At 46.9% G+C, this 17,875-nt stretch overlaps 1 protein-coding gene and 1 long non-coding RNA gene across 2 annotated transcripts in view; one reads left to right on the top strand and one right to left on the bottom strand.

The window, feature by feature from the left end:
* Positions 1 to 8,911, bottom strand: part of Acss1 (acyl-CoA synthetase short chain family member 1) — a 45,893-nt gene extending 36,982 nt beyond the window's left edge. The window contains exons 1-2 of the mRNA XM_051194000.1: positions 8,559 to 8,911; positions 441 to 537 (exon numbers count right to left, since the gene is read on the bottom strand). Coding sequence (XP_051049957.1) covers positions 441 to 537; positions 8,559 to 8,871 — 410 coding nt within the window. The 5' untranslated portion in view covers positions 8,872 to 8,911. The remainder of the gene's footprint in view (positions 1 to 440; positions 538 to 8,558) is intronic.
* Positions 8,912 to 9,140: 229 nt separating this feature from the next.
* Positions 9,141 to 9,648, top strand: LOC127229226 (uncharacterized). The gene is made up of 2 exons (XR_007835119.1): positions 9,141 to 9,178; positions 9,322 to 9,648. It is a non-coding gene; the product is annotated as an uncharacterized LOC127229226 (long non-coding RNA).
* The last annotated feature ends 8,227 nt before the right edge of the window (positions 9,649 to 17,875 follow it).

The raw sequence follows: 17,875 nt of genomic DNA, 5'->3' as shown, positions 1-17,875 counted from the left end.
AGTGAGTGCTCCAAGGGTGCCGCCCACATCCAGCCTCTGAGTTCATAGCTCCCATGGATGAGTTTGCCCTGTCTCATCCGGGTAACTTCAACCCAGGCTTCTGTTGGACAGATGTTCTGTGTGCTCTGATACCTGCCACAGCCTGCCTTATCCACATCTCCTTTGCCTGGGATAACAGAGCATCCCAAAATCTGAAACATCTCCTGATGCTCAGACAATTCCATGCCCTGATCCAGACACAGCAGCAGAATTGGGCCAATGTCTCCCCAGTCCCTAATATCACTACAAGAATCTTCAGACATCCAGTATTACCAAGCAAACACAGAGCCAGACTTTGTGTTAATGGTTGCAACAGAGACCATGCACTTTCCCCAAAACCAAACTATAGAAAGGTTCAGGTTCCCTCTTGGGTGCTGAGAGTCCCAAGTGACACACAGTACCTGTAAGTGATCCTCACTTCAGTCCCAGGTTCATCTCTCTCCCAAATCAAAGCTACGGTCTCAGGGGACTTCTGCACATGCTGATCCAGGCAGTTGACTATGTAAAGAAAAGATAACAGATGTTATTATGGATGCTTTAGAAGAGGGTGACGTGGGATTTGATCTGTTGTGGTTTGCTATTCCTACAGAACAGGATCTCCTCCTCCAGAAAGGGTGATTGCCACAACTGCAAAAAACAGACACAATCACTATACAAACAGGATCTGTTCTGCAAAGTGACCTTCCACACAGACTCCGAGGTCATCACAGCATTCCAACAGTCACCACACTGGCTGCATGTGGCATCACCACCCAAAAATCTCTGTGTAATAGGCACTGAGCTAGACATGCCTTTCAAGAAAATCCTGCTCCCCTCCTGCTCTGTTACCCAAGCTCAGCTCACATGACTTCCTGGAAAAAACACAAGGTCAGTGGGCTGGTTTACAAAAACCTGAGGATTAGTGGGCTCAGTTCTGCTGACACCCTGCTCACTGATTATTTGATTTTAAAAGTGAGCTTACCCCAGGCTGGTTCCCACAGAGGTGATCCCATCTTCCCAACCAGGTTCCCACCAGTGTCCTCCAATCTTCTGAGGTGGTCTGTGGAAGGTGTCACATAACTTTTTCCCACAGAACTCTGGGGCTGAAGTTACCCAGACAAGACAAATGCACTCACTGAAGCTAAGAGCAACTTGGGCTAGCAACAGTAACAGTGGGAGCCTGGCTGTAGACAGTGCTCTTGAGGAACCACTGCCAGTATTTCCCATCACAGATGTGAAGTATACAGAGACTGCCTGCCCAAGGTCACAGAGTAACAGATCTGGATTTGACACAAACTAGCTCCAGCATCCCTCACACTGCCCTCCACAGTGTCCCTGTAATGGTCCGAACAAGCCACCAATAAACTGTTCTGTGCAGCAAATGGAAGAAAGCTGAGCCTGACCTATAGCAAAGGGGAGGGGAGATATGAAAAGGCGTGATTCCACAGACAGATGAAACTTAGAGCCGTGGAGAACAGTGGAGCAGGATAGATAGCTCATACTATGAGTGGGAAAACAAGGCTGTTAGGGAAGGAAAAGCTAGCTTCACAGACGTCAGCTGAATGTGCCCCCAGGCTGAGTCTAGCTTAGCAGTGTGGTGGTTCTCTCTCTCTCTCTCTCTCTCTCTCTCTCTCTCTCTCTCTCTTTCTCTCTCTCTCTCCTCTTGTGTGTGTGTGTGTGTGTGCTTCTGTGTGTACACAGATGCCCATATACCAAGAGTTTTCAACCTAAAATCATACTTTTATGGCTTCTAAGCAGTCAGCAAAGAGGTCACCCTTTGGTACAGGGCCATGTCCCCAGCTGCTTGGTCATGGAGGTGACTCTGATCTGGTCTTGACAAGTTGGGAAGGGTCACCTGAGAATCAATGCTACAGGAAGTCCTGAAGGAAAATCAGGACAGGACTGGTTAAGAGCAGGAAATCTGGGCTGCTCCAGACACCTGGAAGCTAGTAATAAATTGAAGTCCTTCACCTACCTAGCTGTGATGAGAAGTCACAGATGTGTGGTGGGCACAGGGCATCCTTCTTGCCCAGAGAGTGACTGACTCTGAACTACGACCCTCAGCATTGCAAGCTCAGCAAGGTATCTTGCCTGTTTTATGCCAAGAAGGAAGGCAGGCTGAGAGGAGATGAAGAAGGCCTAGCACAGATTGTATAGTTGGGTGTTCCCATGTATCTCTTCCTGGGGCTGACAGATGGCACAAATCTAGGTAGCTCAGAATAGATCCCCAAATCCAGTGTTCCCCAGAGGCCTCCCACACAGAGAAGATGTTAGATCGCTGATTACCAAGGCCATCAAAGACATTCCTCTCCCTGCTGGACAAGCTGAGTCCAAAGAGCTCCCCCTGCCCCAGGGTGTTTGCACCGGTTTTTCCTGCCTGACATTGCCATCCCCCTCCTGTGCAGGCTACAGATCTTAGCCTATATTTCCCTCTCTGCACATACCCCTGTCTCTGAACCCCATGCTTCTCACCCTTGAGTAGTATCAGACTCACCCCCCCCCCGTGCATTTTAAGCACAGTCCTGCTGCAGCCTGTCTTGGAACCATACACTAGCAGATGCCTGTGTGTTTACATGGACACCCACTATATATGTAGTTTTCAGATTCCATGGGGATTCTGTTTCTCTCTCTTCCTCGTTGGGGGTGGGGAGTGGGGTAAATAAAGATCCTTGTTAGCCCTGTGGAACACCTGGCCATGCCTTACTGGCTGGCAGCCGGGAGCTGCCTGAAAAGCCTTTAAGTCTGGCCCTTGGCCAGCCACCTACTAACTACGAACAATGGCCTTGCCCTCGACATCAAGTCTCAGCTTCTTAGTCCATAGAGTGGTACAGCAACCACTGACTCCGGGCAAGCCTAACAATTGGTTGCCACCTACTGTGTCATAAGATTGGGATTGAGGATGTCACAGTGTTCCCAAGGAACATGCCAATATAATAATCCCACAATAATACTATAGTGTAGAGCCACCACAGTACGGGGTCTAACAGAACCATGGCCCTAAGATGCCATGTTCATGATGGCTTTGGCACATATTTATGATTCCATCTGCTACCTTGGTTACAGGGAAGAAAAGAAGGGAGGGGTGGGGCAGAGGGAAAAGGAGAGGGGCAGAGAGAGAAAATGGGAGAGAGGAAGGTTAAGGGGAAAGAGGAAGGGAAGGAAGAGAGAGACGAAAAGTGAGGAAAGAGGAAAGAGAGGAACTGGGGAAGGGAGGAGAGGAGATGGGGGATGAGGAAGACATGGAGGGTACTCTCCCTGTATATACACAATCTCTACAGATTAAAAAAAATAACAATCCAAGAACTGGGCAGTGGGACAGGAAAATTCCACCTTCAAGCATTTACAGGAAGAATTGGGCCCAGCACAACTGAAGGCAGAGCTCAAACTCTGCCTCCTATCTTGAGCCATCCAAGTCCCCAGCACACAGTGAGTCTCTGTCCTCCCACTTCTCAGTGGCCCACACCATGTAGCACTTCCTTATTCTGCCCAGGAGTCCCCTCCTTACCCCACCATCTGGGTCACAAGGGCCATAAGGTTCCTTTCTCATGGTGACTGATTGAGGACCACAATTCTTCCCCTGCCCTGTGGAAATCTTGAGCACATCACCCCAATACAGATTAGCTTGCTTACTGTGTTAAACAAAAATCACAGGAGACCACTGTTTGGGTCTAAGCTCTAGCACAAACCAGACTAAAAATCAAAAGGGGGTTGTTCATGCTGCAGTTTACATCACTAAGCTGAAACATGACTACTTATCGGACCTTTGGAGAAATCAAGATGGGAGACATAAAAATTGGAGCCACGCTTCTCAGTGTGCCTGGTGGTGAAGTCTCCCCATACCCCCACCCCCACCTACATACATATACAGAAAAGGAAAGACTACGGAGACTAGGTGAACTGTTCATTATTTTCATATTGTCATATCTCCCTGTGCCTGCCTTTCAAGGGAAGTGGCTGAAAGAGCCGATTGGTTTCCTGTCTCTAATGTGCTTTTCTCAGCCCTTCTCAGTAGTTTATGAGGCTAAGTGTTGTCCAACTGAGAATGTTGAACCACATCATTGTAATTCCACCCTAGATTTGTAATCTGTTTGTTTCAGCACAGGTGCTCTGACAATGGTTATTTCCCACTGTTTCTGAGGTTGAGCCTTTGTGTCTCCATCTATATAACAGGATGCTAACTACTCCATGTTTACATTAGGGGATATGGCCCTTGAGATCAGGATGTCTGCTCAGCCATGGGCTCCATCTTAATCACTGTAGCACATGGCCCAGCCCAGATCCTTACACAGTCTATGGGCAGTTAATGAATCAGAGATTTTTAGTTTTATTAACAACACAAAAAAATTACAGGAGTGTTACTATCTCCTTTAGAAATATGATATACAATAATGTAGGAATTTTCAAACTCCCACCCTTAGCTGTACAGGGCTAGGGATGGAATGCAGGGTTTCCCACATACTAAGCAAGTGCTCAAATACTAAGCCACACCCCTAATCCAAAAGCTCTGATTGGTTGTTTAAATATATCCTCCTCATACCCAGCTCAAATTTAAGTGGACCCAGAACACAAAGCTTCATTCGTCATGAAAAGAAACTGGGGTTAGCAACCACACTGGGGACTGACAATGGCTTTCTTTAAATAGCGAACTTCCCTGGCACATTTGGACAACTTTCATTCCGAAAGTTATATTTGCCAACTTTCCAGAAGCAACTGCTATTTAAAGCAAGTCATGCTTCTGACAAGGGAGAAGAATTCAGATTCTTCCAGAAACTCCACCTCATGAGATTGGAGCTACATTTTCATTTGGAGTTCCTTAAAAAAAAACTTAGACAAGCTTTGTCTGCCATCGCGTTATCTCAGGATCAGCCTGATCTCTGAGTCACTGCCATCGAGGAAAGAGCATCAGCAACATGACTTCTATTTGTGCAGTGTTCCTAAAGCATCAAGAGGGCTGCAGGTAGCACTCAGTGGCACAGCACCAGCCTAGCCTGTCTGAGACCCTGTGTTCCATTCCCAGCATAGGAGAAGGAGGAGGAGGAGAGGCACCCAAGAAGTCTCAGTATTCAATGGTTAGTTTTAAAATAGCTTATTTAAACCAGGTATGATGGTAATATACCTTTATCAAAGTACTTAGGAGGCAGAGACAGGTGGATCTCTGTGAATTCCAGGCCAGCTTGGTCTACATATGAGACCTTGTCTCCAAAAAGCTCATACATACACTCTTGCTAGAATAAGAATGAACACATTGAATTAAATCAGACTCAAGGTCTGGAATTTAGAAAATATGGCTAAGATGTGTGTGGTGAATGCAACATATACACCATGATCCCCTGGTTTTGGATTTGCAGTTTCCTGGCATCCTGGGTGTACATGCACAGAGAAAAAGTAATTGTGGAGCCCTACAGAGAATGGAGCCAAATGACCAAGGTCAGAAAGGATTCCTTATTACAATGTAGGTTCCCAAAGACCCTACTTCAAAGTATTTTTCAGAAGGCATTAGAGGCAAGTCAAGGAAGGGCCTGGAGGCTATACCTCCCTGAAAGCCAAGGGGCTTCCATCATTACAGCTTGGGGTGGGCACAGTGTGTGGTTCCTTGAGAACTTCAGGCACCTGCATGTCCATTCCAACCTCTTCCTACCTATCCCAGGCTGTGGGACTCAAACATATGGGGTCCATTTCAGGTGGGCACAGTACTCAGCAGCATTTCTGAAGGATAAACTCCACCACATGTCTCATTAATGTTTAACAGCAGTGGGTGGTTAGGGCTGCAAATGTCCTAAGGATAGTGTCGAGAGCTTTACAAGCTTCATCTCACCTAATCCTAACAAGAGCCCCAGCTATGTATGCTGAGAACAGCATCTGATCCGGAGCAAGTGCAAACAAGTGCCCTCCCCATCTCAAGCAGGCTGCTCAGAAGCCTCAATAGCTGCACACAAAACTTCCCATGGACCCTAGCCATTACACTGTTAAAAGCCTCGAGTGGTCTGGGGAGCAAGTGAACCCAGCCTGAAATTTCACTTATCACAACTATAAGAATCCATTCTCCAGAACTGTGATGAAATAACAGAGGATGACTACCTTTACAAAGGAAAACATTTATGTCACAGTTCAAAGGCTTGCATCTGGTGATGCCCCCTCATCCCCCCTCAGTAGTCCTAAGATGAGGCAGAGACAATAGTTATCTCTTCTGGCCTCTCCCTCTTATAAAACACCACAATCTGAACCTTATGCCTCTGCCCTGATAACCTCTCCAAATCCTAGTTACCTTCCTTATAATACCAGACAAAGGGATTTTACTGGGGAGTTCAAGGGATGAACCATATTCTAAGCCCAGCACCAGTTCGAGCCCCAAAACTAGGAAGTGAGAAACTGACAGATGACTCTGGCTTGAGACATCAGGGTGGGCCCTGTCCAGAGTACTGACCTAGGACCTCAGAGGGTAATAAAATGGCCTTGTATTCTGCAGCTCTGCTAAATTGAAAGTATGTAACAATGGTAACTACAACAGCATATAAGGAAACATGGGAAGCCAGCACAGTAAGAACTGAGAGTGTATCTCAAAAGGCACAGCTGAAACCACCCTGCTATGCTGTACCAAGCACCTGCAACTGAAAGATGCCCAGCCACCAGGTTTCTAAACCTAAGGAGTCTAGAACCGGTCCCAGAATTTGCATTTCTAAAAGCTCCCTGAGAAGGCTGCTGGTCCAAGACCATGCTTTGCGAAGCATTAGTCTGGAGATCCCTGGAAGGACAATAGTGTCATTCACACTTTTTGGAACAAGCTGGCATTATCACACAAGACAAACAGATCACAATTTTCTACGTGGCTCCCAGGGCAGCTGCAGTCTGTCTCCTTTTCACACTATGACCTCTGGGGTTTGCAGACACTGGTAAAGGACAAAAATGCTGCTAACAGATAGACAGCCAGACATTCCGAGAAGCTGCTTTCCCTACAGGTCAGCTTGCTGAAGCTCAGTCTCTGGCTCACACAACTCTAAAGGTAGAAGAACAGAGACCAACCAATTCCCTGAAGACCACACCCAAGCCTCACCATAAGGTCAATACTATTCCTTATCAGCTGTAAACTTGGGTGTCCCTGTGGCTTTGACCTCTTAAGCCCAGGGAGGTTTCCAAAGAAGCCACACACTTTCTGCCCTCTTCCTTCAGCCTTACTCACTTCAAAGGCACATTCCATCAATTCTACAGTCCCAGGAACTTCTTCCCCCAAGTTCAAGATTTTGCTGACTCAAATCTAAAGGCAACACTTATCTAGTACGAGACTCATTTAGATTAAACTTGACAAGTAATATACAAAATGGGGGGGGGGGAATGACTGGTCCAAAGTTTCTTTAAGGTGTTGTGCTTAAAAAAAAAAAAAAAGACACCACCTATAATTTCTGAGTATAGTAAATCAAAATTGATACAGCTTATTGATTATCAATAAGTCTGGTCAAGGTTCTGAATCTCTCAGCACAGCCTGCTTAAGTGGTATTACTTCCCTAACTACAAATGGGGAGGTTGAGATTCAGGGAAGGTAATGCAAGTGATAAGACACCAGATTTCACCCCTAACTTGTGGTCCTTAAACAAAGTATCCCCTTGCCAGGATGACCTTCAGTCCCTTTCTTATGCATCTGACCAACCCAAGCCTTACACCCACCCCACTGGAAGGCAGAAGTCCCTGAACCCCTGCAGTGCACCAGAGGCCCAGCCTGTCAGTCCAGCTGGACTTCTCAGTGCTTCCAACCTTAGCAGCACGGAATTCAGGCTCATTGGAAAATAGCTAGTGACTGATGCGTCTTTTGGAGAACGAGGAGGAGGCTACATGACCCAAGCTGGCCTTGAGATCCGCTTAGCTCCTCCTGATAGCCTCCAGAGTGCTGGGGTTACCTGCCTTTGACACTGTAGAAGTTTGTCTTTGGGGTGCAGTTCTGACACCCAGAACTTCCTGCCCACACGCCCCTGAGGGAGGAGATAACCAGTTCCCTCCCAGCCGCTGGCGCGTTCTTCCTGCACCCACCAGGGCTCTGTTTACACTGCAGGGCTTGTCTACTGGGGAGTTGCAAACGCTAGCACCATAACTGATGGTAACAACCTACACACAGCAGCGCTTATCCCGCTGACCTGTCCCTCCCCCTCCACCCCCCAGGCAGAAAAGACTGGGTTCTTGGACCATGCGTTCTTTCCACCTAGGCCGATCTGGGGTCGTAGGCTGTGTGCACTCGGTGCTAGGGATCCCTGAGATTAAAGTCTGAAGCAAGTCCCCCCAGAATCTGAGCTAGGATAGGCCATTGTGACCTCAAAGGGACTACCCTTCGTTTTCAGCTTGAGCCAGCGCTGCACATTTGGGCGCGTAGTTGGTGCTCCGCTGGGCTGCAGTTTCTGGACTGGGTGGGATGCAGGACAGGGTGACGTGGCACAAGAATTAGAGTGGGTGGTGAAGCACACTGGGGGAAGGGGCCAAGGCCTGTGCACAGCTGCTACTGACAGGGGGCCTCCCGAGTCTCGGCGGGACAGAGTGGTCCCCAGCAACCCACTCACCAGACACATTCAACTGGCCTCCCAGGAACCAGCCGATCTTGCCCGTCCTAAAGTCGCAGTCCCAGACAGTGTGGTAGGGGGTGTCCCAAACTAGTGTGTCACGGGCCAAAGGCCCCCAGAAGGCGGCTGGTTCCTGGGCCGCTTGAGCGCTCAAGGCAGGGTATGAGCCTGGCTGCGCTGCGAGGGAAACGCTGCCTAGGAGCCGAGTGGCGGTCGATCCGGGCACGCTCAGAAACCACCCCGATTGTCCGGAGCGCCGATGCAAGCCACGCAGCAGTCGCCCCACGCCGCTGCCCAGGCTGCGCGCCGCCATCTCGCCCGACGCCCCACGCGGGTGCGGGAGCCTGGGCGCCCCTAAGAGTCTCCACCGCCCCGCCCTGGCTCCGCCCCCGCGGCCACCACCCACTACTCCCTGCTTCACTGAAGCGGCTTCCTTGAGCCTGCCTCGGCCCCACCTCTTCTCCCTGCCTGGAGAGGGGTGCGCTCAGTGTGGCGGTGGAGGGTTGCGGGGGTGAAGTTGCTGTGTGCCTAGTGCCATGAAAACCCGCGCTTTTGGCTTCAGGTTCCTGGGTTTCTGATACCGCATTTGCAACTTTCCCTCCTCGCGACAGCAGCTGCAAGTATGTGTGCTGCCCAGTCTCCTGACCAGGAGCGGATTGGAAAAGCAACTAATGGGTCATGAGAGCGAAGAGCACAAATGGTATGGATGAACCTTCAATCGGTTCAGCATTCCAAAGACTGAAGTCAAATCTTTCCTCTCTAGGTGACCTCCTGAAAATGAACCCTTCTCCCAGTGGTGCCGGCCTGTATCACCATGCCACTCACACATAACTGACATTGAGAAGAAGGTTCTATGAAGGCTGGAGTCTGGTGAAAGTTATGTGTGTTATCAGCTGCCAATCTCTGTCCTGGCAGATACCGCTTCTTGCCCTGGGAACCTTCGCTGATTTGAGGTGGTGGGAAGCTATGGTGAAGAATAAAATCAATGCCCACAGCACTGTGGTTGGCACTATATACCATCAGCTCCTTCATGGAGATGAAGGTTTTGTTATTGAAGAATCAAGAATAGAAAGAAATGTGTCTCTACCAAGTACTTCACAAGTGGTATCTGTCAAGAAATTTATCCATTTCTTGTAGATTTTCCAATTTTTATGGAGTACAGGTTTTTGGAGTACAGCCTAATGATTCTCTGGATTTCCTCAGTGTCTGTTGTTATGTCCCTCTTTTCATTTCTGATTTTGTTAGTTTGGATATTCTCACCCTTGCCTTTTAGTTAGTTTGGATAAGGGTTGTCTATCCTGTTGATTTTCTCAAAGAACCAACTAACAAGTGAATATATAATAATAATTAAAAAAATAAACACCAGTGGTGGGGGATTTTCAAGAACTGGTTTGTTGAGTTTTTCAGGCTGGCAAAGACTCCTTCCTGTTGGCTGTGAGAGGTGCAGATAGGTCATTCCCTTGGAGGGAATACTGTGGGTGAGCTTCTGAGAAGGAAGGGCTAGAAGACAGTGCCAAAAGCTAATGCAGACACACGCCCTGCCTGCCCTCAGCCAAGCATTTGTTGTTATTTTAAAACTTAGGTAAGTTGGGCACAGTGGAGTACCCCTGTGGTCCCAGCTATTCAGGAAGCTGAGGCAGAAATCACTCTCTGGAGATCGTGAGTTTGAGAGTGGCCTGGACAGCATTGCAAGACTCTGTGCCAGAAACAAAACATAGTAGAACAAAAGGTTATATAGTGCTGGGAAAAAATAGGAAGCAATCCAAACTAATGAGACTTACAAAACAGCACGTGGCTGACTAATGGAATAGGAAGGTAGCACCCAGCACCCTAACTCTACCATCAAGCCCTTGTTAAGTGGACATATAAAATTATACACAAGAGAAAGATCAACCTCAGTCAAGTGGTCTGAGAGATGCCCACCAACACTTCCTCTTCTAGTGTGTTCTTGGAGTTTTCCTGTTCCATCAGGACAAAGGAGGCTGAGTGGGAGTGTGGCTCAGAGACAGAACTCACGCATAGCATGAGTTCTACGCCCCCTCCCTCCCGTAGACCTAACTCTAAAAAGATGAGAATCCAGGCTTCCTCCCCTTAAATCTCCTAGCTTTACTCCATAGGACCTGGCAGAAGTGATACTTTGATAGTCTTTGGCTACATCCTGAGTCCTCCACAGCCTTCAATACTGTGTTTGTTTGTTTGTTTGTTTGTTTGTTTGTTTGTTTCCCAGCTGCTGTGCTGTGATGGAGTTGGTCCTGACTTCTGGAGGGATCACCTTTAGAATAATACCTCTCAACCTCCCTCACCCCCTCCTATTCATCCCCATCTGAACCATACTCAATGTTTGTTTGTTTGTTTAATTATCATTCAATGGGTTTCTAATTGCATTCACTCCTTCCCTCTCTGCCTAATCAGCCAATCCAGTTTCTTTAAAACAAAGATTAAGGGCTGGAGCTATCTAGAACTGTGGCTCAGTGGTAGAGCTACCACCTAGCATGTACAAGGCCCTGGGTTCCATCCCCAGCATGGGGGGGGGGGCGGAGAAAGAAAAGAAAAATAGTCTAGAAAAAGAAAGCAAAGGTCAGATGAAGTCTGTCTGCACTCAGAACAAGCCAAGGTCTCCTCTACTTCATTTCTAACTCACAACATCATGGTCCTCTTCCCAGGAAGCCTGAGACATGCAGAATACTAGGCTCTGCCACACCCTGCATGTTATCACATCCCCAGAAGATAGACATACTATGCATAGCCCAGTATGAAAATACCATGTTAGCCAGGTATGGAGGTTTAAGCTTATAGTTCCAACTACTGAGTCTGAGGCAGGAGGATCTCTTGCCAGGTGAACAATATAGAATGATCTTGTCTCCAAAAGGAAAAGAGAAGAGAAAGAGGAAAGAAGCCTAAGAGGAAGGGGAAGGGGTCCACCTGATCCAGACTTGCCTCCTCTAGGATGTTTTCTGTAGTGATATATTATTTATGATTTATTAAAGCTTGACTAAGGACTCAGAAAACAAAGTCAGCCACAAGCCTTAGAAGCCAGGCACACACCTTTAATCCAAGGAACCAGAAATTAGGTGTTGGTACACACCTTTAATCCTAGGACTCAAGATTAAGAGGTAGCCAAATCTCTGTCTACACAAGAGTGAATTGGTCCAAAAGAGAATTATAGCTCACACCTTTAATCCCAACATTAGGGAAGTGTATAAGACAGAAGCAAGACCTCAGAGAGACATTCATTCTCCAGCCACTCTGGAAAAGGTTACAGTCTGAGGATTGGTGAGAGCTTGTGGAAACAGGATCAGCCCATTCAGCCTGAGGTAGAAGTAAGAAGCCCATGTCCAGCTGCTTTGCTTTTCTGATATTTGGCTTGAAGTTTGAACTCCAATATCAATCTCTGGGCTCTTTTATTTATTCCTATTACAGTTTTCTCTACCCTCATTCTCTCAGGCTGCAGCCACACCGGGCTGCAGACCTCTAAGCAACAGACACGCTCCTGCCTCAGGACTTTCCCACATGCCATTTGTCCTGCGGGATCACTCTGTCCTAGAAATCCATGTAGACTACCTCCCTCTACCTCCTTCAGACCTCTTCAAACTCCCTTATCCACAGGTTTTTTTTCTGTCACATACGTGGATTCATCACCTCAACACTCATGCCTACATCCACCCTCCACCTTCACTGTTTTCTGTAGCACGTGTACATAAGTTCTCTCTCTCTCTCTCTCTCTCTCTCTCTCTCTTCTTGGAAGTGGGAAGTCTAAGTGGGGGGAAAAAGCCAATTTCTGTGTTTGGGACTTTTGTCTCCAGCACCTAGAATCTTCCTGGAACATATTACATAGTCAGTAGATATTCGTTGAACAAGTGAATGAGACAGTACAGACAGCTTGTCTATCATTAGTTGCTGTGGGCCCCAGGGTTAGTGCACCCTCTATTATCTTTGTTTACTAAGAAATGTGTTTTGACAATCGATAAAAGTATGATCTCTCCTTTTCTCTCTCTATCCCTTCCCCCACTCTCTAATTTTTCACTAGGGATTAAACCCAAGGTCTTATGTATGCTTACCATGCACTGTGACACTGAGCTACAATCTGGTCTTTGACTCTATTTCCAAATAAAGAAACACCACACAGTTTCTGTTTCCTCTTTGTATTGGATATGCACATAAACTGTATTGGATATGCACATGAAGCAGAATCAGCCAGATGGGGTAAAACTGCACTTTCTACTGCCCAGCTAAGAGGCCACGTGGGGCCCTTCTCCAGAAGACAGCCTAAGGCCAAGTTCCTTCTGGAACTAGAAGAAGGGTGAGCCTTACCCAGCCCTGTGTCCACATGTTTCCTTCCTGCAGCTCTCAGTGCTGAGGACATGGGTCATCTGGGCAGTGTTGGCCACACTTTTTCCATTCTGGAGTCTGGCTGTGAAGTCAGCAGAATCCAGGGCTGGAAGCCACAGGGTGGAGGTCACAGGCTGCAGGAAAGGAACCTGGTGCTTGTCTTGCTTCTCAGCTTCCAAGAGTGCTTTTCCTGCACCTTCAAGGCCTGAAGCTAGATGCACCTGTTCTTCTTCTGCCTGGCAGCAACAAGTGCCCAAGGCCAGGGACTCAGGTGCACAGGGGTGGGGGGTAATTGGTAACTCTAGGCCTCCAGGACTCACTGGGTAATTTCCAGGGGTGTGTCCACCTATCATTCCTTTGCCTTTGCTTTACTGGCTCCCACTCCACATCATAAAAAAGAGGCAAAGAATTCCAACACACTTAGGTATTAAAGAACAAAGTCACAACAATTTAAAGATCTCAACCGGCTTTACTTCCAATTCTTGATCTCTCCTTCCATGAAATGTGCCAGGTTTTCCAATGGGCCAGGCAGAGAAAGTAGGTTGTTTATACAGAGAAGAGCTGGAGAAAGCAAAGACAAAATTCAAAGGGTGGATTGTCATTTCAAAATCACTTTTCTTGTAAATTGGGGACAGGAATAGAGAACAATGGGTAAATGATGGTGGCTCACCCCAATCCCCTCCAGCTTCCTGTTCTGTGTAAGGAAGAATGTGCATGGGACTTCTCCACCAGCCCCACTAAGAATAGCCTGGAGTGGGACACATGGTTGTTTGCTTCTCTGTTTCCTCTGAAGATCAGATTAGCAGCCTAGTTTCATCTTTGTGACAATAATTTTAGCATGAGTAACTCCATTTAAGCTATTTGTGTGTAGGGTTGTGGATGTGCACATGTGCATGGTCAGGTGATGGTGATACATGTATGTACAAGTTTGCATGTGGAAGCCCAGAGAATAACTTCTGCCGTCATCTTCGGGGCATTATCCCTCTTCTGTGAGACAGGATACTTCGTTAGCCTGGGGCTTATGAATTAGGCTAGACTGGCTGGCCAGCAAGCCCAAGGAATCCTCCTGTCTTTGTTTCCTCCACCCTGACATTACAAGCACACACAGCACACACCACCATGCTTGGCATTTTTATGTGATTCTAAGAACCAAGCACATGCCTTTGTGCTTGCAACGAAACACTTTATCGACAGATCCATACTTCCAGCTCTTTGGGATCCTAGCTTGTCTACTGTGCCAGTCCAAAAGAACACTTCCTATGATGTTTACATAATATAAGAAACAGTCCCAGGTGAAGGATATAGCTCAGTGGTACAACACTTGCCTGGTACACAACTGGATTCCTGCACAATGAAAAACTAAAACAATTAATAAATCATTTTGGTTGGTAGTGGATACTCTAAGGATACTACGTGTCCTTCGTGTCCTTCATCTTACTCATCCCCACTCCCTATTCCACCCTTGTTTCAATGGACACTTATAGGATATTTATTTATGGGGACCTCCCATGTACAGCATCTGAAACTGAGGGGCCTCCACCAGGCAAAGGCCCCGCACTAGATGAGGTCATAATGCATGCTCAGAGCATAGTGATGCAAAGCAAAGCTGCAAGGATTCCACAACTGAGCAAGGGAAGGGGTCAAGGGAAGAGCCAGAAGCCAGTGTGCTAGGGGCTTCCGGTTTCTCACAGACTGTGATGACACAAAGGTCTCAGGTCACACCATGTAAATGTGCCCTGTAGCAGTGAAGGACTGATGATCCCTGACCGACTGCAGCAGACCCAGGGTCTCACTGTGCAATACTGTGGATGTATGAGGTGTATGAGCTGTCTGCACTCTGCAATGTTAACCCAACAACACATAGATACACTCAAGATAGCTGGACCATCCAGAGCAGGAAGGAGCAGGAGGTGAAAAGCAGAACCAACTTCAGGGAGAATGACCAGCGTGGTTGATGCCTCTCCGGGGCCCTGGATCCCCATCTTCATGCGCTTCTGCTCAATGGTGTGCTGAGAGGATTGCATGAGGCACTCCATGGTGGATCAGCCCGAGCTCCAGCCACATGCTTACCAAAGCTGGCCAACACCAAAATATGCTTACTCTGTTAGGGCTGGAGGTAGCACCCAGGGCATTACGTATGCTAAGCACATTCTCTTCCATTGAGCTACACCAGTGCATGGGAACTTATTAGCTTACTATTGGCCCCACATCAATTTTTTTTTCTGAGACAATGTTTCTCTGTGTAACTGCCCTGGCTGTCCTAGAACTTCCTTTGTAGACCAGGCTGGCCTCAAAATCAGAGATCCTCCTGCCTCTGCCTCCTGAGGTCCCACATCAATCTTAAAAAGCCATTCCCCTTTTCTGAGGACCTGAATGTCTCCCCAGATCCTGTGCCTACTCTCACTAAAGGCCTTCCATAGTTTTGTCCTGGGCATATGCTTACCCAACAGCCTGGACCCAGCCATTATCCCCGAGTCTCAATACTCACTGAGCCCCACCCCATTGCCTGCCCCCAAGTGTACGGTTCAACTGTCAGGTAAACTCTTCTTGATTGTGTTTACAGCAAGTACCATGGTTCCTGGGCTCATCTGTGACAAGAGACCACAAAGGGGAAGGAAGTGACTCAAAGAATGGAATTTTGACAGATCTGAGCTATCAGGTCAGTGTCTTGCTCCCAAGTGGTAAAGGAAGCTGGAACTGCCATCACCACATCTGGGTACAGCCTCTGAACTTTTGGACATTCCCCTCCTATCAGCCAAAACCCAAGCAAGATTTATAGTGTGGGTATGACTTGAAGACAGACCACTGGCCTGGGTGAGTCAGAACATGCCTGCAGGTTTTCAGGGTAGTGATTAAGCATGGACCGAAGCTGGGAATCCCTAGAGGATGTGTGTTTGCAGATCAGGAGCTAAATAAGTTGACAACACTCCAGTCACCATGGAATTGTAAAACCGACCAATGCTGCCACCAGGTGGTAGAGTTCTACCCTTGCCTTCAAAGCTAGTTCTGTTTGTAATCTTGTCCTAGACAAGTCAACCAGAACACAAGGAATTCCTTAAAGGATGCCACCATCAAAAGGAGTTCAGGAGAACTGCCTTCATACTAGGTGCTCTGGAAGAGCCTCTTGAAATAACTCATGAACACAGGATGACTGTAGAGGCAGTTAGATAGTTCTGACCCCAAGGATTCTGACTCTGGATTGCAGATGAGGGATTGCCTCTGAATGTTCAAGACACATAGTTAATATGGTTGACTGGGTATAGGAAGTTTATGTAGTAAGTAAGTAGATTTCATTTTATGAATGAATAATTTGGATTTACTTTCAAATATGATAAATTGAGACACATGGACTCTGAGATCAAAAAGAAACTGGGGGTAAGGGGGTGGGGGTCTCCCAGCATAGGTAAATATGGAGGAAAGAAAGAAAAAATTGTAGCTCAAGATGCATGCAGAATCTGAAAAGGACAGAGGTGAACAGCAGTGGAGAGCTCAGGGAAACCGTCAGGCTTTTAGCTGGAAGTCTGGGAGAAGAAGCACACCAGAGTCCTTTCTAGATAAAGGCATGGTGTGACTATTCTGCAGCTCTCGATGCTGGTAGGAACACATCCGTACATGAAAGTGCATGCATAACTCTTAGAAAACAAAAACCAGTACTGAACTTCCACCAGTGAAAGGATAGAAGCAAAAGTTTGTAAACAATAACAACAACAAAACCACTAGACAGAACCAACTGTTCAGGAGGCTGAGACCATAGGGTCCCTTGAGCCCAGGAGTTGAAGCCCAGCCTCTGCTTCACAGCAAGACTGTCTCAAACAGCAACAAATAAACAAACAAACAAAAAATAAATAAAAAAACAGGGGTGGCCAGATATGGTGCCACATGGTTTTAATCCCAGCATTTGGGAGACAGAAGCAGGTAGATCTCTGTGAGTTTGAAGTCATCATGATATCAAGTTCCAGGCCAGCCAGAGATACACAGTTGAGTCCCTGCCTCAATACAGCAAGGACAACACAAAAAGGTAGATGTAATGGGGAAAGAACAAATAAGGATAGAAGTTTGGAAATATAGAATAGGATTAAGAAACACAACCTAGCTCTAGCCTAGTAGTAACTAAGAACTAAATACATTTCCCCATCAAAGTCAGAAATACAACAGAGTCAAAATGATAGAAACTTTGAAAAAGAGGAAACAAGACACAGAATATAGGATACACACACACACACACACACACACACACACACACACACACACACTTAGAGTTTCCAGAAGAGAGAACACAGAGAGGTTGAGTTAAAAACTTCAAATTTTTTTTAAACTTCAAAATTTCTGCTATCAACAAAAGACTTCAAAAATCATGGGCATACACAGAATGCAAGCAGGTTAAATACAACAAGAACCATCACCTACACACATTCTAGTCAAAGTATCTAATGAGGGTGTGGTCATAAAATCAGAGAAGACAGACTTCCAATTCAGGAATGGGAATTGGCTGTCAACTTTAGAAGTATAGTGCATCTTCTATATGGGATAGTTTCATTTCTCAAGAATACCTATGACAAATAAAAACTAATGGAGTTTCCCCAATCTAGACCCTAACAATGTATTACTTCAAGAAGAAGAATAGGCTGGGGGTGGTGCATGCCTTTAATCCCAGCACTTGGGAAGCAGAGACAGGTGGGTCTCTGAGTTCAAAGCCAGCCTGGCCTACAGAATGAGTTCCAGGACAATCAGGACTGTACAGAGAAACCCTGTCTTTGGGGGAGGAGGAGGAACCACGAAAGGAAGGAAGGTGATAAATGGAGGGAATGATAAGCAAGATAATTACTCCACTAGTGGGCAAACAAAACCAAACATGAGTGACAGGAAATGCCTGCCATAGTCACATGGCCAAGAAAAACAAAACACAGGCAAAATCCTGAGCAACCAGAGCATAAAGGTGACAGAGGTCAGAGCTAGCTTTCTGGAATCCTTTTACAATTTGGGGAGTT

This window comes from Phodopus roborovskii, unplaced genomic scaffold, assembly GCF_943737965.1.
Source record: "Phodopus roborovskii unplaced genomic scaffold, PHOROB, whole genome shotgun sequence".
In the NCBI taxonomy this organism is placed as follows: domain Eukaryota; kingdom Metazoa; phylum Chordata; class Mammalia; order Rodentia; family Cricetidae; genus Phodopus; species Phodopus roborovskii.
The sequence above is the reverse complement of the archived record's forward strand: the minus strand, read 5'-3'. Positions and strand labels throughout refer to the sequence as shown.